Source organism: Branchiostoma floridae, chromosome 8, assembly GCF_000003815.2.
Source record: "Branchiostoma floridae strain S238N-H82 chromosome 8, Bfl_VNyyK, whole genome shotgun sequence".
Taxonomy (NCBI): Eukaryota; Metazoa; Chordata; class Leptocardii; order Amphioxiformes; family Branchiostomatidae; genus Branchiostoma; species Branchiostoma floridae.
Genome location: NC_049986.1, coordinates 1195649 through 1220895, shown reverse-complemented (window position 1 = coordinate 1220895; position 25247 = coordinate 1195649). Strand labels below are relative to the sequence as shown.

At 39.4% G+C, this 25247-nt stretch overlaps 2 protein-coding genes and 1 long non-coding RNA gene across 3 annotated transcripts; all 3 read right to left on the bottom strand.

Annotated features, from left to right (window-relative positions):
• Positions 1-6651: 6651 nt before the first annotated feature.
• LOC118420565 lies at positions 6652-9862 on the bottom strand. The gene is made up of 2 exons (XR_004831746.1): positions 9706-9862; positions 6652-8940 (listed from the first exon to the last, which is right to left on the bottom strand). It is a non-coding gene; the product is annotated as an uncharacterized LOC118420565 (long non-coding RNA).
• Positions 9863-14918: 5056 nt separating this feature from the next.
• On the bottom strand, positions 14919-15804 carry LOC118420970 (zinc finger protein 239-like). The gene is made up of 2 exons (XM_035828076.1): positions 15239-15804; positions 14919-15102 (listed from the first exon to the last, which is right to left on the bottom strand). Exons 1-2 carry the CDS (start codon positions 15802-15804, stop codon positions 14919-14921), a joined length of 750 nt encoding a protein of 249 aa, XP_035683969.1.
• A 5712-nt stretch (positions 15805-21516) lies between these two features.
• LOC118420966 (zinc finger protein 664-like) lies at positions 21517-24737 on the bottom strand. Its single transcript, XM_035828068.1, has 3 exons — positions 24454-24737; positions 21980-22489; positions 21517-21604 (listed from the first exon to the last, which is right to left on the bottom strand). Exons 2-3 carry the CDS (start codon positions 22474-22476, stop codon positions 21517-21519), a joined length of 585 nt encoding a protein of 194 aa, XP_035683961.1. The 5' UTR covers positions 22477-22489; positions 24454-24737.
• Positions 24738-25247: the final 510 nt, after the last annotated feature.

Below are 25247 nucleotides of genomic sequence, written 5' to 3'. Positions count from 1 at the left end.
ATGGGAAGTGTGCAAGTCGTGTATTGAATGATCCAAACTGACCAGCAGTCCTGTACGTGTGACCATCCAATTCATTCCAGGGCCCTGGACTGTAAAGTAGTGTTTTCCACTGAGAATTTGGGGACACCCTGGCTAAAAAACTGGAGAAATTAAAATCAATAAATTTTGCTACATACAGATAACTCATAGTTTTAATTCCATATTCCTACACCACTTAGCACAGTTTACACATGGATTTCTCTCACATGCCCCCCCCCCCCAACAGACTATAATGTTTCACCTATAGGTATAAGTTCTTTTTTGCAATAGACTTCTTTTGGGGTATGCATGGACTCTAGTGGGGTTACTGTGACAGCTGTTTATTCAGATTTTCTTTTCTCTTATTACTGTCTTGGGCAATTCCATGTATGTTAAAATTACTCAGCAACAATAGTATGGTGAAGCACCGAGACAGGTTAAGCTGTTGCTCGATACGAATAGATCCGACATCACGGAATCTGTATAAAAACCTCTGAGTCCAAACCATACAGTCTCTATTCCACATTCCTACACCACGCAGCACAATTCACACTTGGATTTCTCTCACGTCCTTTTCTACTACCCATTGGAACATGAACTTACTCTGAAGATTCTCCCTTGCAGAATTAGATACTTCCAAAATGCCTCACCCTAAAATGGATTTTCCAAACCATCCATGCTAATGCAGACTATTACTCAACACAAAAGTCAGGAATGAGCACAATGTTATTGTGATGCAATTGGACTATTCAAGAAGCTCTGTTCTTGTGTACATTTAACGGCTGTCCCAATACCAAATTTGAGATCATCGGGCTTTGAACAAGAGCTACGAGTGCAAAATATACATTTTTGGATGAAAATTATTCAAACAATTGTTTTACAATTCAATTCATTCATGCCCCAAATAAAATGTACCATGAATGTATCTTCTCGCTCCTTGCCCTTACATTTGCATCTCATTTGGATTTGATGTTATGACATAGGACCATTAAATAAACACTTTTAGTTGGTAAAGACCTGAAAAAAATCTCGAAGACCAGATAAAAAATGAATATGAATCCCCAAGGTCACATTCTCATTCTACCTCCATACCATATATCAATATTGTTCAAGCAGATGTTGGGAGGGAAGATTTCTGACCCCCATTATTGCCCTCACAGTATCAGTATATAGTTTTAAAAATACTTTTCAATGAAATAGATAGATATGAAGTATTTTTCATGCAGATTTCATGGATTGTTGTTAATATAGCCAAATTCTAGTAACATAGGGGGTGGCAAAAAAACATGATTGTGACTTATGCATATGCATGATGAAACCAAAAGACATCTTTCTTATGACAGGTGATTGATTGGTGCATAGCAAAAACTGCGTACCTATGAAATACAAATTACATGTACAACTTGTTAAAACTCTTTCCAATAGAACCTAAATATTCTTTACATACAAACTAAAGAGGTGAGTGGTATTGTGTGTGTGTGTGTGTATGTATGTATGTGCGTGTGTGTGTGTGTGTATGTGTTTTTAAATGATTGCGGTGTACTGTGTGATTGTGTGGAGAGTGTTGACATCTAGGATCAAGGTTATATCAATACATGAGATAGATATTAACCTCCTTGCTAGGACTCAGTTTCTGAAGAGTGATGAGTCACAGACGTGTCAAACCTCATACACGTATGAATCTACAAAGGGAAATTGATACTCCATGTTGGTCAACAGGTGACAAGACAAAGATGCATTTTTTTTGCTTAGAAAGTTATGATAACACTAACCATTCAAATAACAAAACTGTGTCTTTATCCCTCATGTTCACACACACATACATACATACATATTCATCACAACTGATATGTTTCTGTGTTGTTATAACCTGGTTCTTAGATCAATTGTTCTTGTATGGTTGTGACAGTGGACAATAACCATATGACTAAGCACTAGAGCACCTGTTCCTGCATGGAGGAGTTATTTATGAACCAGCCCAAGTCCTAATGCAATGATAACTTTATGTCATTGAGCCTATGAAAATATTAAATAGCTTGTGGAAATTTACTTAGAAACCCTTTCTGCAATGTAGTTTGTTACATTACAGTGACTCTAATACAGATGCATGTGAAATCACAGCTATATTTGTATTGAGATTGTAGTAGAAATTTGTAAGTTCAATTTAGAAATTAGACATTTGTCTTATATAATACATGTAGAAGTATCATTAAGGTAAGCTAGCAAGCAGCCATTTTGCATCTTGTACATACTTGTACAATGTGAACTACTTTATGTAAAAAATTTTATGCTGTCAGTAACACTGGAATAATCCCAGTCTTTTACAGTGTTGTTTTTAACCCACATATGTATTTAACCCACATACATATAACTGATGAGGGTGACAAGAATATGAAATTGTTGGTTAAGAAGCTTTTATGTTCCTTTGATTTCATGACAAAATAATCTGGATAATCTGGATTGCTGAATGTTTTAATATCTGTTTATTACATAAATATGATCCACGAGTTTGAGTTATTTTCACATGTACTGTTATACATATGAGGAATAAACACAAAGGATCATATCCTGTTGTAAAAGATGGCGTTAAAGATGTGTCTATTTCAAGTACGGTATACAGGTCTTTCTTTATATGCGGGTTATTTTGTTTATTTTAAATATTCTGCATCAGTCAAGTCACTATGAAAATAAACTGTAGTCTGTTTGATTATAAAATCTGCTTCTTTACAGTTATATAGGACAGATAAGCAGCAATCATCCAGAGGTTGATACAGTAGAATTATATGGTTTCTTTTAGCTTTCCAGGTAATCTATTGATAGTTACAATAGTAAGAATATTCATTGAAAACAAAGCCAAAGCATGAAGTTTTGAAGTTAATTTTTTAAGTGATACTGTCAAGTCCTACCATTGCACAATCGACTTGAAAGCTCTGCACCTATAGAACAAAAATTCATTTCAAATTCATATGACATATACTGAGAGTAAACACGCTATTGATATCCTTTAACATTGACCGCAAGCACCCAGAAAACCACACAACTCAACTGAAAGCTAATTTGAACAAGAAGGCTTGAAAGACTACCATGGACCTCAATGCTTTCTACATTGATACCTGCTGTTCTGAGGAAAGTCGCTAGGTTTTAATAACTGTCGGTTGTTTGTAAGTACATTCAATCAAACACGCTGAGCAGACTACTGGAGGAATGAAATTGCACAATACGGGGTTTGACTACTTTTGTATACTATCATTGACGAAAAAAAAGGTTTTAAAATCAGCAAAAGAAGCCGATTAATTTTAGCCGCAGTGGCGCCCTGCAGTAATAAGAATTACCGCTTGGATATAGATCAATCGTTTTTTTGGTAAATATATCTAATAAAACTCATTGAAATGACTGTGTAAAAAAATTAAATATCAAATTACGACTGTTTTAGTCATTTTGTAAATCATCTATGTCGAATGAATGATTTTTAAACTCAGAAAAGTTGCCATAAGCGCCACTTGCTGTAAACATTTTTGTAGGGGTCGAAAATGAAGACATATGTAACACTCATATCTTCAATCAGATTAATGGTACAACAAAACTAAAAGAGGCACAGATAGATTGAGATATTGACCTAATGTTGTGAAAATTTCATCGAAAAATTCCGCTCTCTTTATGATTTATAAAGAAAATGGGATTCCCGACGCATGCGGTTTAAATCACGCTAGAATTGGATAGCAGGTGGCAGGCGGGTCGGCCTTGCGTGAGAGTGGAACATGTTGGTTTTTCATATCTCACCCAGAAATCGATGGATTTTTCTCAAATTCTTTCTACAAGATGCTGAAAGCTTTCTTAGTCCCTGTATGAATCCCTATATGCTATGCGATAATCTTAATTGTTCATCGAGTTACAAACATTTGAACTTCGGAGAATAAATCATATATTTCGGGCGCAACTTTTAGATAAAAGTTCACATCTCCGTCTAAAGTATTGAGTACAGACACTCAGAAAGAAAGTGGGAATAGCATAAAAATGTCCTAACAGGCGTATGTGCTAAATTGTCTTTTTCACCTTCATAAATTCCTAACATACATGATTTTTGTACGTCTAAACATACGTTTCTTTGTACGTCGGACAATGTTGAGCTTAGTGGAACGCGGGTTGGCTGGAACGATTTCATATCTCACTTGCAGCGAACGTAATAGAATAGGGTTTCTTTCAAATCTAAATGAAATGTTCATTTATTAAGCTTGTACAAAGTCGTCATGTAAACTGCTGTTTGATATATTTGATTTGCAAGGAACAGACATGGTAAACGACATTTAACACATTTTACATCTAGGTCAGCTTAGATCGACATGAATTATTGGGTCAGTTAGGACGCTACGTGAGGTATCATCGGTGATACTATATTTCACCTCTATACATTTCTTAATCTAGTTGTGCTGTTGCCATTCCACAACGGGGAGTTCCGGACATACAGGGGTTCCTTGTGCAGTTTGCAAGTATTGCATACGTTGTAAAAAAGAGAGTCATATTGACCCTCACCTCATTCTTTAAACACATTAACCCTTTAACCCTCAACTCGGCTGATCAGTCTTTCTCATATGAAGGGAACCATGGATTTGAGCTTCCTAATATTGTCAGTAGTACTGCTAGCCTTTCCTGGCCTTTGCTGCCAACATCTTTAGTACTACACGAAGCACTATAGTGACCTCAAGATTGTCTCTTCCTTTAGACGTTAACGTTCATACTTTTAAATTTATCTATTTACAGCTACTTTAGGCGTTTTGATCAAAAGTAAAAGTCAACAAGAGTCACAGGCCATGCGCCAGTTCTGCTGCTTCCAAACTTAAGCTTTTGTGACAAATAAGTCGCGTACATTTATGTCAGGGAACCATTCCGCAACCAATAAGGTTGGTTTGAAGAAAATCGGACATTGTTTTATGAAATGTAATTTTCTTGCGAATAATGCAGATTTTGTCCCAGAGGACCAAATTTAGCTTTTTTCGACAAATAAGTTGTATATATGATGTCGGGGAACTATTCCGCACCCAATAATGTTATTTTGAATAAAATCGTACATCGTTTCGCGATATTAATTCATTTTGCGAAAAATGCATATTTTGGCTGAGAAGACCAAATTTAGCTTTTTCGACATATAAGTTGTATACATTATGTCAGGGATCCATTCCGCACCCAACAATGTTGGTTTGAATAAAATCGAACATCGTTTTGCGATATTAATTTTTTTTGCTAAAAATGCTTATTTTGGCTGAGAAGACCAAATTTAGCTTTTTCGACATATAAGTTGTATACATTATGTCAGGGATCCATTCCGCACCCAACAATGTTGGTTTGAATAAAATCGGACATCGTTTTGCGATATTAACTTTTTTTGCAAAAAATGCTTATTTTGGCTGAGAAGACCAAATTTAGCTTTTTCGACATATAAGTTGTATACATTATGTCTGGGATCCATTCCGCACCCAATAATGTTGGTTTGAATAAAATCGAACATCGTTTCGCGATATTAATTTTTTTTGCGAAAAATGCAGATTTTGCCCCAGAAGACCAAATTTAGCTTTTTCGACATATAAGTTGTATACATTATGTCAGGGATCCATTCCGCACCCAACAATGTTGGTTTGAATAAAATCGGACATCGTTTTGCGATATTAACTTTTTTTGCAAAAAATGCTTATTTTGGCAGAGAAGACCAAATTTAGCTTTTTCGACATATAAGTTGTATACATTATGTCTGGGATCCATTCCGCACCCAATAATGTTGGTTTGAATAAAATCGAACATCGTTTCGCGATATTAATTTTTTTTGCGAAAAATGCAGATTTTGCCCCAGAAGACCAAATTTAGCTTTTTCGACAAATAAGTTGTATACATTATGTCTGGGATCCATTCCGCACCCAATAATGTTGGTTTGAATAAAATCGAACATCGTTTCGCGATATTAATTCTTTTTGCGAAAAATGCAGATTTTGCCCCAGAAGACCAAATTTAGCTTTTTCGACAAATAAGTTGTATACATAATGTCGGGGAACCATTCCGCACCAAATAATGTTGAAGAAAATTGGACATTGTTTTCAATATCTAATTTTGACCCAGAGGACCAAATTTAGCCACTACTGTAAATGTATTTAAGTTCGGGGATTTAATTTCGCGGTAGCGGGAAAAAGGACTTTTTGCGGTGGTTTTAAGTTCGCTGTACCACGCACCATAGTCTCTTACTTCCATGGAAAAATGGTCGTGGTGTGGAAGTGGCCACCCCGAAAAACCATTAAACCACCTGCATTTACAGTACTAGAATCCCAGACTCAACCTCTGCTTGGAGAATACAACAAACATTGGCAGGAACACACAGGAAACAAAGATCTGTTGTGACGTTGGTAAAGCCTTGCTGGCCATGTTACTCGACATTGCAAACCAGCCGGTATACTGCTACTTTGGTCCCAGAAGCAAACATGAGAAGAGGCCGTCCTTTCACTAAAGAACTTCATTGAATCAGAGACTGGAGTGATAGGGACCTGACCTGACGAATAATAGATCATGCTGGAAATGAAACTTTGTATGTATGTTGGGGTATCAAAATATTGTTAATTTTTTGCTACCGAATACAGGCAGTTCTGAGGCCAGTGACTGGATAACAGGAAATTTTATTTATTGAATTGTCAACAGCTGTTAACAATAGGGCTCAATACAAGCACTTTGCACACAGCTCTTACAAGTACTAGTAATAAAATGCATTTGGGACAGCATATCATTTTTAACCTAGCCACAGTCAATATGTACAGGTTGTGTTTTAACAATATCATGTACATTGTACTTAAGTACAAATGATTATCTAGTATAACACTGCCAGCATTAAAATCATAGTCAACAAGGAAAGAAGTCATGTCTGATGTAATCCTATATATGAACACACTTAGGTACATTGTATCATATACATGTTTCTACACTGACAGCATTCAAATCACAGTTAACATTGGTTCAGATCCAGGAAAATCCCCATTATCTGTATACACGTTGCAAATGTGGGGGGATACCGCTTTTGAATTTGGTTAGGATCCAAAAATTCTGAATTTCGTATCTGCGTATACATTGCAAATACAGGGTGATACAGATTTCTGATTCGGTTAAGAAGGTGGAAAATCCTTTCGTATCTGCGCATTCGCAGGCAAATGTGGGGATTTGCGTGTTGGTTAGGATACGGAAAATTACAGACATTTAAGTGTATTTCACAGCAAGGATATAAAACCTCTATCGCAGCTGCAAAAGATACGTATTTTGTATTTTTTCCATATCCAAACAAGTACGGAAACCGGCGAATGTCAGATTTTAGATCCATAACCAATCGCATCTGCCCTTATCTGATCGCATCCCTTAAGGATAAGGCAAAATATGGGCCCGGATTTGACTGTATCCGAACCCATTTTGCCCAAAGATTTCTAACAATTTCATCTTTTTCTACAAGCATGTGGTTCTTCAGTGTGAACAACTAAAGCCAGTGGTCTGATCATTCTAGACAGGTGTGACTTGCATAAACAGCACCATCTCCTGCTTCCTACCAGGAGAAAATTTACATGTACACTTACTCAAACACCTGTCCAAAGTCATATGCATCAGTTCATTCATGTCTGTATTCTAAAAGCTCAGCTGAATACACAAGCAACACTACCCAGCATACGGTATGAACTGGAAGTTATAAATACAGTAAGACTATAATATACAGGCATGCTTACTATGCTTTGGAAATATCTACAAACACAGGAATCAAAGGATGTATATATGACATATAAATGCTTTAAAAGATCTCAACAACACTAATATCAAAATGGCATCTGTCTTCATAAACAAAACATTCCTATTAGTAAGCTACTAAAACCTTTCCAAAGTACTAGATGTTACAAAACATTTCCAGAACATGTAGGATTATTGACACCAATAAATGTAATAACGTCCCTTTACTTTAGTTAGATATAAAATGACCTTTGGCATGACACACGTTGTATTATTGAAAGGTATTGCTTTCTTTCCTCAACGTCGAGGTCATTCAGTTTCGCAAGGGATGGACCAATCCCGATCGAACGTCATATTGAACAAATAGAACAAGATGCAACCACTATTCTAATTCGAATACCCAGTTGAACAGAAATCATCATCATTGAACAGAAATGGCCAAAGAAAAATGCTATGCTATTCTTTGTTGAAGACTAAACCCACCGTGTATAGGTACTGTGGGAGGGAGTGCCACTGCAATTAGCTTTACATTGTTGGTGGGCAGGATGAACGTGTAGAGCAGGGTATGTATAAGACACGGGACTCTGCACTGGCAGACTTTGTAGAAGTGTCGCATTAGTTGGTGCATAGTACAAGCTCCCTCTCCACGAGTGCCTGAGCTGCTTTCTTCTTGATTTCGCTTTTATCATGAGCATGCCGCTGTTATGCATGCAGCAAATGCAGTAGAAACCCAGTAACAAATACAGGTGTACCCTGGTTTTCATGTGCATTGACCGTATGTCAGAAACCGGACACTTCTGCCCACGAACAAGGTTATGATATGCATGGCCTCCCGCTTCCACTTTGATTGAAATTAAAGCCCTTACCACAACTTTATCAGCCCCCTCCTCAGATGACTGTACTCAGTGGATGTAACCTTCAACAAAGAAGTCAGCGCATTTTTTTTCAACCCGGTCTGAGAGGAGGTCAGGGTGAAAAAAAGCTAAACTGAAGTCAGTCGTTATTATCAGCTAAATAGTGGAAGCGAACAGTTCTGTCCAACAAGCGCTGTTTTTGACGGAGGTGTTCAAAATAGAACATGATCGAACAGGGGACGGGGCTTCAGGATTGGTCCATTCTAGGTCACTCTGCCGCCATCTTGTGATCTCGTGTATGTCTTCAATAGGCTTCAGGGTGGATTCCAACCTGGAAAACAATTTCATTTGTTTTTCACTCATGTCTGTCAGAGGATATCATAGATAGATGTTGAGGCATTATTCATAAAAAGAATTATAGTTTGTACAAAGAGATTCCTTACATTTCCAAAACAGCTGACTACCCTTGGGAAAATGCAATGACACTTGAGAGAGACAAGAAACTTTGGAGACAATTCAGCTATATGTGGATTATAATAAAATGACAAAGGTTGTATCTGTGACCATTCATTCAATTGATACACAAGGAGACAAACATTATGATTTGGAAATGTTCTCATGGTCATGCCACATACATTTGTTCTCTATACTATAGTGATTTCTGCATCTTGCCACATGCTACACGAGTGTCAATTTCTCTGGTATATTCAGGTTGATTTCTGATTCTGAAAGTGAACAGCTCAAAATCGAGATAATAATTTGAATCGAAAAGATCGTATATCCGACTCATGGTCTTTAACTTGTTTGGGGTGAATTGATTTGAATGCTGTAAATGCATGGGCTTAATGACCGCTATAACAGGCCAGTAACAACAGCAGTGGGCTATTCTTGCGATCAGCACAATCACATGTACAATATTATTGTTTTGTTGTTGTTGTTTTCTACTGGCGGTGGTGTGTACCACCCCCCTCCCCCTTCACCCGCGCCTGGCCGAAGCGCGCACACTTTGTCACAAAAAAACTCACAAGGCAAACGAGTGAGGGTTGCAGTGATGATCAACCTCAAAATGATCAGTAAATGGATAACAGGTGCTTACCTCGCCATGGAATCGGTCGACTTGATCAGCTGCTGGCCGTCAAACGAGGCAACAATCCGGGGTTCAGATACCTGAAAATTTCCGCATCCCGGAGCCCCTAAATCTCGTACCGTCAACGAAGTCTCGCGAGTTCTGTGCGTGGTGTCATTGTACAGGACGGAGACGGAGACTCGTCTCTCTGAGCCACTTGTAAGTGGTTACCGGTCTCTCTCAGGAGACAGGAGACGTCTCATAGCTCACTTCTAACTGCATCACGGTGACCACCGTTAACCTCTTGTAAGTGAAAACGGTACTTGTATGGGGTGAAACCTAACGAATATGCCAGAATTTATAGCAGAAACCAGTTTGCAGGGCGTCTGTTTTGGGACAAGTCACGAAGGAGCCTTGGACCCGTTTCAACATGGATTATTGGTGTGGTCTTGCCGCATATGGATTCCGACGGAACTACAAGGCGGAACGAATACTAGGACACTCACGGCTTGTCAGAAACGGAGTATGCTCGAGAGACTTCAACGGGGCACAACTCAGGGTGTCGTCTTGACCAGCATCAGCTGGTGGAGCCTACATGGAAAGCACGGCCATCATGAAACAGTGCCCATCCTCGGGAATCTCAGCGGATTTTTCTACTGTGATGACAAGATGGAACTAAATGGTGCTTGAAATGACGTCTTTCCAGACGTATCGCCCGACACTGGACTCCAAATTGTGGACTTGAATGTAGCGGAGATTCGTGGATACTGTACACCGATTGTTCCCTAAGAATTAAAAGATAGTTAAGACGAAGAAGCCTCAGGTACCTAGTAGGTATGATTATAACCAAATGAGACACGCATACCCAATGCACATAGTGCGGAAAGTTAAGCCACACAAAACACATAAAACCAACCTAAATATGCGGAAAGGTTTAAACTTACGCCGCCTTTACTAAAAATAAACGCGCAACTGTAGTCCAAGAAAAGATCACGGAAAGCGTTCGGATAGGTACGTTTCCGCACATCTTTACGTACCTTTCAGGCTGTGTGAACGACACATAAACGTGGGGGAAATCGTAACGGAAATCGAGTGTAAAGGTGGTCAAAAGATCACGGAAAAGTCTTAAGAAACGCACGCTTTCCGCCCGTAAAGGATATGGAAATACTGTTATCAACGACGCCTTTAAGCGTCTAATAGTTGCGGAAAGGCACGTAAATAAGTGCAGAACCGTACTTATAAGTGCCAATGTAAAGGTAGCATTAAAGGGAATCTTTACGTTCACGGAAAGAAGTCGTTAAGTTGCGGAAAGGGTGCAGAAACGTCGCGTTTACGTTGAGTTTAAGCTTGCTTAAATACCAGATTTCGTGCTGTGCGCGAACTCAAAACAAAACCAGCGCGGACATTTTCCTTCTGTCCTCTACTTGCGCCGCATATGCCTCCCCCTAACAGTGTGGTAATGGTGAAATATATGAGGTACTTGCTACTTGCAAGACACATATCTATCCATTTTATGTATTGTACAACACCACAATAGAAATGTAGTATCCAGAGGAATCAATGACAGTTGATCACACCAGCACACCAGCACTGTCAAAGTCAAAAGTCGGTTCTGTCCGTTAGTAGAGTTCTGTCCCTTCCACTGTAACCAGTAAGTGGTTTCCGACTGGCGGTTCCTAGAGGCGCCCTGATACAGTATGTTACTATAGTACAGTACTATAAATGCAATTGAATTCGCAGGATGGCGCTACTGAGAACAGAAAATCATCACGAGCACTCCATTTTCCCGTTAACGCAACGCGAAATTAAACCCATAGGCCCTACGAACTTGAATGCATTTATAGTATCATAGATATGGGTTCGTGGAACTCTACATGTTCGTACAATATCATTGGAAGCGCTGGCAAAGCTATTTTACCATAGGAATCAATACAAAGTGTTATGTTTATATTCATTTAGAGCACCGGCAAGGAATGCTTTTTTATATTTCAGCCATACATAGTATGGTGAAATATATTGTATTCGTAATGTTTCTTCTTTCTTTCTTTCTCCTGTCAAATCTTCAAGGTGATTCATCTCCGCCGTTTCTGGACCGAATGACCTGAAATTTGGCACAGGGGTAGAATGGGCCAATACCTTGATGCTTTTATTCTCAGTTTTTTTCATAACTGCCTCTAAAATGATTTTATTGAGGTTTAAAGGTCATGTTTTGACCAAAACGGTATATTTTGGCCCCCTGTACCCTGGTCTTTCAATGGAATGGCCTGAAATTTGGTGTAGATAGGCATTAGATAGTTGGTAAAATGATCCAAGTAAAAGTTTTGACATAAACTACTTTAAAATGATTATTTTTGGCACTTTTCTGAGGGGAAATTTGTTTTCTTTTGGCCTCCTGACGTGACCTTCCGTGACCCCGCACGGAGCCCACACCTGTGCGCGAAGAGGGCGAAGGCTAATTAATATTCATAAGCGGGGCCTCACGATTCCGTATATACTGCAGTGTTCCCGCCATAATTTTTTACAGCGTCGGCGCAGCGGCGTCCACCGAAGAACGCCGAAGGCCCCGGCCCGGCAGGGTCCAGGGGCAGAGCCCCGTTGGGGGAAACTCTTGCACTTTGGGCTATTCAGAAGGCTTATTGTATCAGTTTTTAGGGGCATTTCTGTGATGCGATGGTATATTTTCCCTGCGCTGTTAGCTCCGTACGTTTTTAGAAGGTTCCGTTTATCACAGAACTGCTGTTGTTTCAGAAATCTCACGGACTTATGCTTACAAACACGTAAATTGCTAACTTGTAACCAGCGCTTTACTATATACAGTAAATTTCAGCACTTTTCTGAGGGAAAATTGGTTTTCTTTCGGCCTTTTGCCGTGACGTCACCCCGCAGAGCCCCGCACGTGCAAGTTAAATGAATTTAACGAGCCAGCCAATCAGCGAAAAGGAAGACGAAGTCTAATTAATATTCAATAGCGGGGCCTTCCAACCCCGTTTATATAGAAACACGTGCATATCTTGACAACACAGCCTGAGCGGACGAATGTCACCTTACGCCCGGTTTTATATACATGTATATATAAAATATTTTTTTGCGAGGATTTGGAGTTAACGACAAGGTCATTTGGACGGTAGGGTAGCAGAAGGTACGCGTTCCTTGAACGTCAGAGTACATGTCTTTGTCGATGAATTTGCCAACATTCCGCGTAGCAATATCAATCATTTTCGGCAGATTTGACTTTGGCAGGGTAAGTTGAGACAATCGAGGAAATGTTACTTGGCGGAAATCGCGGGAAAATTGGCCAGTTTAGATTTGATAAGTAAGTTTAACAATGGCGAGAATGATTATTTCCTCATCAATATTCATCGTTAGAATGTTTTGAACTGTAAATCTAAACAATTGTGTTACCTGTGCAATGTTTATATGAATAAACATACATTTTGCCAGCACGATGTTGCAGCAACATGATAACTTTATGTCTGTATTATGCCACTTTTATTGTTGAAGGCGCGTAAGCAAATGAACAAGCATGACAAAAGAAATATTATGATACTATTTATTCGGTAACATTCACTTTTATTCACGATTCTAATTTGTAATGCCTGCAAACTCCGATCGGAATCACCCGGACCTTGTACGATTTAAAATGCATTTAACGTGAAATTGGAATTTATGACGAATCCGACACGTTAGTTCAAGGAGCTTTTATCAGATAAAAGCTCCTTGGTTAGTTCAGATTATTTTCTCAGTAGTCACGCTTCCTATTTTCATAGTTTAAAAACTATCGACAAAGGAAGCGTTAAAGAATGTTTTTCTCCTGTTGTACAATATTATTGCAAATCCTGCCCAAACTATTTTGGCAGAGGAATGACTACTTGATAAAATGTTTATATGATTTTAGAGCAACAGGAAGATTTTTTTTGGGAAAATATTATTCCTAACGCTTACAAAACTATTGTCTACCAAGACTTCAAATGGCTACTTAGTGTTATGACGATGAAGGTTAGACATCCTGGTAATACGATAAGCCAAATAGCAGTAGCTCAAGTGACTGAATACAATCTTGGATTTTTCAATAGGAGACAAGGATAAGATAAAAATAAAGGCGAAGTTAATGCAAATGAGTCAATTAGCTGATGTTGTTTTTGTTACAGGAGGTAACGTTTTCTCTCGGGCCTAGGAGGAGCCCCTCATTTGCATCTTGACCCTGTCTTACCCTTGTCTTCTATTGAAAATTGCTGTGTTGTGTCTTGACGTGCAATGTTGTGTTGTGTTGTGTTGTACATTTGTCGTGTCGTGTTGTACCTATGTCGCGTTATGTCGTGTCGTGTCGTACGTATGTAGTGTTGTGTCGTATTTCAAATTGTGTAGTGTACAGTTATACATGTGTTGTGTTGTACATATGTCGTTTTGTGTCGTGTTGTACATAAGTCGTGTTGTGTCGTATTATGTTGTACATGTGTAGTGTTGTACATGGGTCATGTTGTTTTGTTTTGTATTGTTTTGTGTTGGTCATGTCTTGTTTGGTGTCGTATTGAGTCGCGAGGTGTTGTGCTATGTTGTGTGGTGTTGTGTCGCAATACAATTGCATGCAAACCATACAAGTTCTGTGGGTAGGAAAAAGATAACGTTTGACATCAAAGACAACTTCACATAAAGGACACTATCTTATTGAGAAAACTTAGTTGCGGTAAATAAAAAAAAACTCCAACATCTTACAGCATATCATAAAGGTAACCAATAGATAGTAACATCTGTTTTCGAATCTTTTTACGAAGCTAATTCTAAACGCCTTTGATCCATGTCCATAGTGTATTTACAGAAATTAAAATGACTAATAAAGGATAATAAAAACTTGTCAATGAGTAATTAGATATATACATAGAAAAACTAATCTAAGTGCGATGGCTATTATTGCAATCTTTCTGACACCAGTGAACAACAGTGACTGTCAACAGCTCTAGATATAATCAAGTAGGGCACATGGCGATAGTAACTACTATGCTGAAATTCGGTTCTATGTAGTGACTATACTGCTGAATTAAAACGGTAACTCAAAGGTCACCTTTGTAAAGTAAAAATGATCAAGTGGCAAACTTTTTCAAGCTTAAGATCCTTTCCTACTGTGTAACAATATGCACATGTACATGTTATCGTCACAGACTTTCACCGATGTGAGTTTGCATATGGGCACAAAGACTACGTGACTGACGAAAGCTTCATTTTCAATTTTCACACCTGTACGGTTTCTAACCAGTGTGAGCCCGGATGCGTTCCTTTAGATTTCCCAGCTCACGGAACTGCTTCCAGCATGCCTCACATCTGTACGGTTTCTCAACGGTGTAAGTCCGCATGTGTCTGTTTAGAGTACCCAGCTGTCTGAACTGTCTGCTGCACACCTGGCACTTGTACGGTGTGAGTCCGCATGTGCCTCTTAAAATTTGACAACGTAGTGAACTGTTTGCTGCACTCTTCGCACTTGTATGGTTTTTCACCAGTGTGGGTTCGCATGTGTTCCTTCAAATTACACAACCGACTAAACTGTTTGCTGCATGCATCACATGTGTACGGTTTCTCGCCAGTGTGGGTCCGCATGTGTTTCTTTAGATCTGACAGTGCACTAAACTGTTTGCTGCACTGCTCACATCTGTACGGGTTTTCCCCTGTATGAGTCCGTATGTGAGCCTTCAGGTGAGGTGACTGACTGAAGCCTTTGTTGCAATGTTTACACTTGTACGGTATCTCCCCAGTGTGAGTTCTCATGTGTGTTTTCATGTTACAAAGATTACTGAACTGCTTGCAGCATGTCTTACACTTGTACGGTTTCTCACCTGTGTGGGTTCTCATGTGACTCTTTAGATTTGACAATGTACTGAACTGCTTGCTGCACTCCTCACACCTGTACGGGTTTTCCCCCGTATGAGTCCGCATGTGAGTCTTCAGCTGAGTTGACTGACTGAAGCCTTTGTTGCAATGTTCACAGTTGTACGGTTTCTCACCGGTATGCGTTCGCAGATGTCGATCGAGCTTACTTTTGCGGCGAAACTCCTTTTCACAATAGCTGCACTTGTGGGTACGGGGAAAATCTTGTCCATCCTCCGCCGCATTTTGTTTCAGTTGAGGTTTCGATGCCATATTAGTCAAACATCAGATCCTGCAAGAATTATGACAAAAGAACCAACTAATCATAACGTTGCGGCAGGTTTTAGCCTTGCCTAAGCTACCTGCATGCCTGAAATAATGGTAATCCATCGTTCCGTTCTGCGGTTACCCTCGTTGGAGTGTCGACAAAAATGCCCCTGCAGTTCCGCAATTAAATGTTAGGGATCTAAAACTTTCTCCACTTTGTTATGACGCTAAAAGCTATCTACCACCCAAATGTCAAGACCATAGCATGTCCGGGATAACAGATACATCTGAAAAAAACTGCTTTGATAGATTATTCTTACTAATTAATTATGCAAATGTAGTCATATTTTGCATAATTAGTATTTTGTTGTATACAGCATTGTCTAAGGAACATACACACCAAAAGTCATGAATATTCGTTGTTCCCTTTTTGAGATATCTACGTAAACTTCCAAAGTTTTTGACAAAAATGCCCCTGCTATCCCAAAACTAGTCGCTAGAGGGCCAAACTTAAATCACTTATTCCTGAGCACCTGAGCTATCTAAAACTCAAAATTCGCAAACATAGCTTATTCAGAGTATGGTATAGCCAAACCGGAAGCTGTGCTGCAATACCAGGGAAGCCGCCAGGGGACCCAAAATCGATCATTTCTAGCTTTCATCACACTTTACCAACACACCAAGTATGAAACCAATCCACCGAGCCTTTCTTGAGTTATCATGTTCACGGACACATGCACACACAAACACAGGTGAAAATATAACATCCATGACATTTCATGGAGGTAAATATAACCTCCATGACATTTCATGGAGGTGATAATTTACAACGGGCATTTGTTCAACTTAAGCAAGAATGTTAGCATAGACCCTACCTTGTTTTTGGTCCGCGCTACTCACACAATAAGACAATACCAGTGTCCTTCTTTTTTATGAAACCATTGTCCGGACATCGACATTCAAAAACATACCTAGGCCTACCAGTAGTCGTAAATGGCCTCGGTTTAATGATGTGTGACCAAACGTCCGAAAGTAAATCTCTGTTTTTGGATATTGTTTACCTGGATGTCTTTGTCTAACCTTCATGTACACGCCCCTATTTGTCGTTAGATTCTTAGAGTACAAAGGACATATGGTCATATTCATCAATACATATTATTAACTAAAATCGTAGTCAGTACAAAATGCACTTACCGAGATACGCTGATGCTTAGAAGAACACACTACAGGATGTTTTCACAGAGACACAGTCAGGGCTTAAGCTGTGTGGGCAGATAAAACCGGTTCGGTAGGATGTAGTAAGAGACAAAAGAATAGTACAATCTTAGATGCGCCGGATTTGCACAAGGTCAGATCAGACAACATGAAAAAAAAAAAAAAATTGGCAAAAGTTTGAAGGATTTTCGGTCTTTTGTCTACATAGATGCTATGTAGTATGTTCATACATTTTATAACCTTACACGCTTGTCAAGAAGCTTTGTGGGATGTTACCGTAAATATTTAAGCATTTGGCGGGGGCATATATACATATACAAACATGCTCATAGTGGCTTATAAATCTTGATAGCGCAATAGTCAATTGCTGTTGTCTTAGCAGCAGTCATTAAACAAAGTCTCACCGCTGTGTCGGTACTGTTGTGGATTGATAAAGCGTTGAATCGTCCTTGATGTAGGGAAATGACCTTCCTGAAGTCCCCGTTTCGCAATCACGGGTCAGTACTTCAGGTGGTGAAAGGTCAGAGTTGACACGCCTGATTACCTCAGTGATGCCACAAATAACCGAATATAGCGCAGTATGAACACAAACGACACTCAGTGACATATACACAGTGAAAACGAGGGTTTAGTACATACATCGATATGGGAAATCAGACAGCTGAAAAGTAAGAAAAATGACAATTTGGCAAACAACAATACTAATGGACGGAGTCAATAACGTGTTTTTGTTAATTGGCGAAAGTGGAGTTTGGAAACTTTACTAATCAATCCTTGTTCCTTGTACCTTGGTCCCTTAACCCAGTATTCCCGGGTCGTGGGGACGCTGCATGGTGGCACTGTGAATCAGGTTCCTGCATCCTGTTCGGTCCTGCGTCAGCGGGAGGGACACTGGAAAGCTCTTTCCCGTCCATTCCTTAATGTTGTCTGCCCATTTTTTTTTTTCTTTTGCCGTCCCCTTCCTCTAGCTCCCTTCACAGTTCCTTGAAGGATGACTTTGGACAGTCCGTTTAACATCATTACGTGTCCATACCACTTTAGTTTCCTTCTCTTCACTACTTTTAGCAGTCTTTCATTGTGACCATATTGGCTTCGAGAGCCAAGTGCAAAGTTTTATAGCTATGCATCTGCTGTAGTCGGAGATGTAGTCATGAAGCTATACATGTAGATGTCACAATGTGTGTAATTGTTAATTTTTTTTCAAAAAAAAGCTTTTAAAAAATAGTGACCATATTGCCTTATGTTGTTTTTAACTTCTTCATTTGTAATGTGGTCCATATAAATTATCCCAATGATTTTTCTGAGGCATCTAATTTTCAATTACACTAATCAATAGTTAACAAGAAATACAATGAAGCGTCATTATGTGCAATATTTTAATGACGAAAGTGAGATGCAGAAAGTGTATTAAAGTGCGCTAGAAAAGCAAACAATACGTAGGGAAATATGTAGCTAGTATGCTTGCAACAATTAATTCTATACATTAGGGATGTAACAAACCTAAAGTGATTACTACTAACAGCAGGGTACCGGGAACTTGCAAAACTCCTGAAACGATTATAGAGAGCCGTGCCCATTTCTAGCTTAGTGACATGATTTTTCGGATGTGAAATCATTTTTACGGACGCACAAACGCATTTCTTGCTGTAATGTAAAAGAAATAAAAGTATCAAAGGGAGTTGTCCTGAATGTTTCCGTTACTTCTTTACGTTCTCTTAATACCAGCTTGAATTCGTTGGTAACAAAATGGTAATTATATGAAGCAAAAAGTTGTTTATAGAAAGATTTGAAGTCACATGTAATGACAAAGCCTTTTGTCAGTATTTCAAGTCGATAAGAGATAATATATTCACCGATAATAAGCCTATGTATGGAACGTTAGTGAAACTCGCAGGTGACAAGAAAGCTCCATAGTCACCGTTCATTCTAGCCCCTCAGTAATTATAAAGAGAAAAGGCGGATTTAGAAAGCAAACAGCTGGGGCGCTTCATTCATAATTAATTCCTAGTACAAATGTACATGTATTTAGGTGGTTCGGCTGAGCCTCAAGAACAAGAGCTATATACGGACTCTTATGGATTATGTAAATAAGCAGTCAATTTAAAGTTGCTGTCATTCGAAATCATATGAGCTCTGAAAGCAGATGTTGGTTGAAGGATCGCAATTCTTTCTGAGTGACGTCATTCGTAGCTTGGGAAAATGACAGCTCAGAGACGACGGTATTCTACCGGTTTCGACTTTAATTTGTCTTTCTCAAGAATCTCTTTCTGAGTGACGGACAGGCTTTTTCTGGCAGTTCTCTGTCCACCCTGAAGTTCACAACTGTTAGATTCAATCATATGAAAATAGAAGCAATTAATTAAATGGGGTGTCATAGAAGTCACGCAGAGAATTATGGTGTCATTGCAGTATGGGCTGGGGTATTCTGTCTCACTGGAATCTTTACATGGATCACAAGCGAACCCTATTAATTTGGTGCAGTACTGCACCAGTCCTTTGTGAATAATGCTGCAGTACTGCAACCAATTAATAGGTGTCGCATGTACCGACTATAGTTATGTCGAATTGTTTCCTTTGCTTCTGCCTTCACCATCGTCGTCGTCAAGAAAGAAAGTGTTAAGATGGTTTTATGGCAGTAAGATAATGGAACTCTTAAGGGATATGTATATACATGTGTACTTTATTTGTTTTTTGTTTTGTGTGTAAAAAGTGACACCTGGAATAAAATGTGTAGAACACCTGATCACACCTGTACATGTGGGTTACTGTAATTGAATTAGCTGAACTGTAAAATATGTCAAGCTGCATCTTTTTAAGAGCCTTCGTGAAAAGCGTAAAAAAAGGAAACATACTAAGTTTCGATCATAATATTTTGCTATATTTCACTTCGCATATATTGAACCAAATGAGTTACAGCATACATGTACATGTGATTGAGAGGCAGTTTCACTGAAATATAAAACAATTTACTTCTCTGAATGACTGAAAGTGAATTATAAAGAACTGTGTAAAAGAATTTAAGTCCACTCATGGCATACTGAACATGCATACAGAGTAAATTTTATAGTCAAATATTAGTCATATTTCATGCAAGCTTCGTACCTTACACAAACACATTACGTTTGACAAAACAAGTAACCTGTTAAATATTTTAAAAGGAACCAATAAACAATTTCAGTCCATACCATGTACATGTAGCTATATATAGATCTAATGCGTCCATTGGGCTCATCAGGCTATTTCCCGACTTGAACTGACCTGTGCCCTCGCGTGGCGCTCGCCCATTGGTCAGCCCATTTAATGAGATTAGGAAGGTAAGGTCCCGCGGCAGGTGTGCGTTCGCCCATTAGTCAGCCCATTTGATGAGATTAGGAAGGGAAGGTCCCGCGGCAGGTGTGCAGGAAAGAGTTGGCTTGTTTCCGCACACCGCAGCCCCTTCAAGTAGAATATCTGTTGCTGCGATATTATTTTTGTCAACCAGGGAACACTGAGATCGAGAAACATACAAATCCAACCATACTTTTGAGGCATGATGAATTTTATTAAAGATATGTCAGATATTCCGTTCATGAATATCATGTTAGATTTTCTATAACAGCTAAATGCTAAAATCGACAGAGATTAGTTCAATTCGACCCGGTACGGCGTATTTATGAACCCCAAAAATCTCTTGAGGAATTCCAGTTATTAGAAGGTCGACAAAAACGTGTCGTGTTTACATACTGATAAACGCTCTTAACTGCCTCTGGAGATGTACTCGTGTTAACTACATAGGTGCAATCTAACCTTACAGCACTGACAAACTTGCGATTTCGACGACGATATTTTAAAAAAGAAGGTTAATTGTAAGTATATGACAGACAAGCGTACATGTTACCTACTCTAGAAAACAGCAAACAGTTCCAGTCCATACCATGTAGCTATGTTATCCACACTCAAATATCTAAAATCTAGAGAGACGCCTACATTACTCTACACAACAAACTACAATGATATATCATTCTCACATCTAATATAAGGCCAGGTAAAAAATAAGAATACAAATTTTGTATGTTTAAGAATGGTTTATTTGCCAGAAATCTTTCCAATGTCGAAAACAACACATTTCCTAATTTAAACACAAAGAACACACTGTTGTAGTGTCCACGTAGGTTAGGAAAATATGAATGCAATCAGACCATTACTAAAACATTAATATCTTTATATCTCTATAAACAGCCCAATCATCAAATTCTATAGCGTAGCACCGAACCTGCGTCATTCCCATATCTACGACCAAATTATTTTCTTGGCTTCTCTTTGCCAAACTATCATTGTCCTGCTTTTCCCCCTGGTGCCTTAATCCTTTAATTCGGTAGCTGTGAACTTCTATCACTGTGGGTTCGCACGTGGCTTCGGAGATGGCCTGACTGACAGAAGTTCTAAGTCTTACTGCATTCCTCACAAAGGTATGGTTTCACCCTGGTAGCTGTAAGGTTTCGTCACACCGGTAGGGTTTCACCCTTATTCGTGCATGAAACCGCCACATCGGTTGCTGTGAAGTTTAATCGCTGTGAGTTCGCTTTGCCTTGTGGCTCCGGAGATGGTCTGACTGAAAGGTTTAAGTCACGTACATGTGTCCTAAGTGTTATTACATCCTTCACACTGTGAGTTCGCATGTGCCTCCGGAGATTACCTGAGGTACGGAAGCTCCTACTGCATTATTTACACTGGTAGGGTTTCTCACCGGTATGAGTCATCACATGGCTCTTCAGGTTATCAAGCCGACTAAACTGCCTGCCGCCACTCCTCACATCTGTAAGATTTCTCACCAGTGTGAGTCCGCATATGCTTAATCAGACTACACATCTTACTGAACTGTTTGCTGCATTCATCGCACCTATAGGGCTTCTCACCGGTATGTGTCCGCATGTGTATCTTCAGATTACCCAACACACTGAACTGTTTGCTGCATTCATCGCACTTATAGGGCTTCTCTCCGGTATGTGTCCGCATGTGTATCTTCAGACCACCCAACACACTAAACTGTTTGCTGCATTCTTCGCACTTATAGGGCTTCTCTCCGGTGTGAGTCCGTATATGACTCTTCAGATGATACATCCTACTAAACTGATTTCCGCACTCCTCACATTTGAATGGTTTCTCATCAGTATGAGTCCTCATATGACTCTTCATATTGCCCTGGTCACTAAACTGTTTGCTACACTTATCACACTTATAAGGTCTCTCACCGGTGTGGGTTCCCATATGTCTCTTCAGATTACAAAGCCAACTAAACTGTTTGCTGCACTTCCCACATCTTAACGGTCTCTTGCAAGTGTAAGAACGCATATGTCTCTTTAAGCCACTCAGTCGACGAAACTCCTTGCCGCACTCGCCACACTTGTGTGTACGCGAAAGATCCTCTCCACGTCCATTACTTCCCTTCTCTTTTTCCAGATGAGATACAGCCGGGGTCGCCATGTTATATAGGACACTGTGGAATGAAAATGAATGTCAACATTTAGGAAAATCCACTTAGCTGACAAGCACACGCAACTTTAAGTTGAGTTATGAAAATTACTGCTGCCTTCTTACAGACGGACTTCTGATATGGTGTTCTGCATGATTGAAAGCGCATTGCAATTATTAGTACTGCAGATTTTTAGGAACATTTGTGGTTGCAGTAGGTTCTAAAAGTTAGGTGTTTGGTGTTGTTGACAGGCAGTGAAAAGGGGTCAAAAGGTTTTGCCATCTATCTTTTGATCCCGTATAACGTAGTTCTAGCTGCCGGAATATTATACCTTGTTTTGTCGTCAAATTACACTTTAGAGGCCGGGCAACCATGCCGATGTGAGTTTTTCATGTTCTAAAACTAGGGTTGGTGATTTTGACAGCAACTTTCTGCCCTGATACCCATTGTTAGGAATAGACCGTCTAAAAACAGAACTTTGCCCTGCAGCAGTTTGCGTACCGATAAAACAGGTTCGGAAGGTTCTGAATGATATTGAAACACCGCAGGGGGATTTGACAAACAGATCTGCATTAAGAGAAAAAAAGTCTGAATTTCCAAACAAACATATGAAGCGAAGACAGTACATGTAGACTACACGCCGAAATAATAGAATGCTTTATACAAAAGCTGTACAGGACAAAAATGATGATATATCTGATTACGTGTATTACCTACTATGTGTATATAGACACCTATATAGTGTCATACCAACTAAGTGACCCGATCAACCAGGCCTGCATGCGATCACTTACTATAACAGGCTCACTGTTGACAGCCTGTCAAATAATACTTTCCTCCTAAACATCTTGCTAGATGAAACACCAGTTGGCGCAGAAAAAATACATTTGATATCATAAGATTTAATTGTAGAATATAGCAAATGAACGTAAAAAATACATTGTAAGCCATTTTCGCCAAAAAAATATCAAAAAACGGTTACCATGGCAACACGAACATCAATGCGATTAAGTCAGTGTGGCCTCAAAGTTCGCTGGCTATGAAGGGAAGAGAATAGTTCAATTTCCAGGAGAGTTTTGCCACTATACTACTAGGGTTCATTGACCCGGGCAGCAGGGTGAAATTAGGGCAGGAGTCCACAATGATCCGTACCCTGTAATTAGTCGGTCTGGTGAAGGCTATTTTAGCTGGGTGTCATCTGCAAGTGGTTTATTGTATCATTTATGTCACATTATTACATTTCATTTATTCATTTCTTTATACGGACAAAAAGTATCTTTCAAATATACACAGTTTTGAACTTCATAGAGCAATCACAACGATAAGAAAGAATCCATAGTCGCAAACTAACTGTAGAGGCCAGAAGATACTAAAATTACCCGTGACCAGAGCTTTTGTCCATTCTGCCCAAACGGGATTGAAAACGAAAGTCATTTTGTTATGGATCGTTTGCAATATAATGATAAACGCATTAAGCTGTTCACATGCATTTCTGTCCGCTTGCTTGAAATAATTTGCAACTCTCTGTTCGTTGGATAAATTCAACTACATTCTGGCAGGCGATAACCCTTATTGCGTACAAACAGACAAATATATCTACGAATGTTTATACCGTAGAACCAATAGTGCAAATGATATGCTAGACGAATATGTTGCCTTATTCATACATGTAGATATTCATATAAATCTGTTTAGTTGTACTGGAAGAAGTTGTTATAGAGCTAATAACGAAACCTGTTTTCAGGTGTCCTTGGACACACAATACTCTCCTTGCGGAGACATTCACACAAAAGATTACTAGTATTCAGGTCAACGTAAAATAGAAGTATCCTTCTTCAGTCCATTTTTGTGTAACGCATTGTCTTAAATGCTACACAGGGAGTTTATATTAGGAAACGCCTACAACGTATAGTACAAGTTATCAACGTATTGTGGTCGAAGTCTAAGGTCTTCATTCTACGAAACACATAGATACTTTAAGGTCTTACCTGTGTTTCTACACGTAAAGTGGGACGACGATTCTGGCAGCTTGAGCTTTGTCCTTCCGTCTTATATATTATCGGGGTGGGGATACATAATATGGGTCAAAGTTCATGTTGTACGCCTGATTACCTCAATTTATCTTTTCTCGCCAGGCAAGAATGCAAATGTTTAGCCATTGGTGACCGGATTCAATATAGTTGGGGGTCTGCATGGTCTTTTACGTAAGGCGTAGGCAGCACCTACAGGAGAGCATAACCCTGGCTAGGGATAGATGAACCTGGAGGCAACTCTCGATCTTCATGCCTACCTTGTCCCCCAAACGACCTGGAGGTCAAGGGACTAGGTAGGTAGGTAGGTAGGCAGCCCATTTCTATTTCCCGTAATTGGCATACCTGAATATGAGTCTAGGTACGCACCACTAGACTTCGCTGATATCAACTGCGGTAAGATCGGGTTGATATGAAATACGGATGGTCAAAAGATCAGATCTCCCAACACCTGCAGCTGGAGACTGCCGTAGGCAAGCAGTACGGACTGGTCCAAAGTAGCTACAGGTGTGTCTAAAGACCTGGTGGATTACTGATCGCTCCAAGTGGCGATTTTTATTAACAGGGCCGGGATGATATGAAAATTTTGAAATTAAAGCCGTGAAATCGGGACCTTAATCAGTCATTCTGTTCTTAACGTGTGACAAAACAACTGACATTTGCACTTTGGTGCATTTATGTAACCATGTCCTACTTGGTCACTGAACCATGCTACTTGCGCAGCAATTTTTCTCCATTGTCTGCTGACCTTT

Excerpts from the sequence above, each read along its gene's own strand:
- LOC118420966 (XM_035828068.1), bottom strand. The coding sequence starts at position 22,476 with ATGGCGACCCCGGCTGTATCTCATCTGGAAAAAGAGAAGGGAAGTAAT. Across the intron at positions 21,605-21,979 it reads CATACCGGAGAGAAGCCCTA|TCAGACCATCTCCGGAGCCA; the intron begins TAAGTGCGATGA and ends TAAACCTTTCAG.
- LOC118420970 (XM_035828076.1), bottom strand. The coding sequence starts at position 15,804 with ATGGCATCGAAACCTCAACTGAAACAAAATGCGGCGGAGGATGGACAA. Across the intron at positions 15,103-15,238 it reads ACCCACACTGGCGAGAAACC|AGGCACATGCGGACTCACAC; the intron begins GTACACATGTGA and ends TCAAATTTTAAG.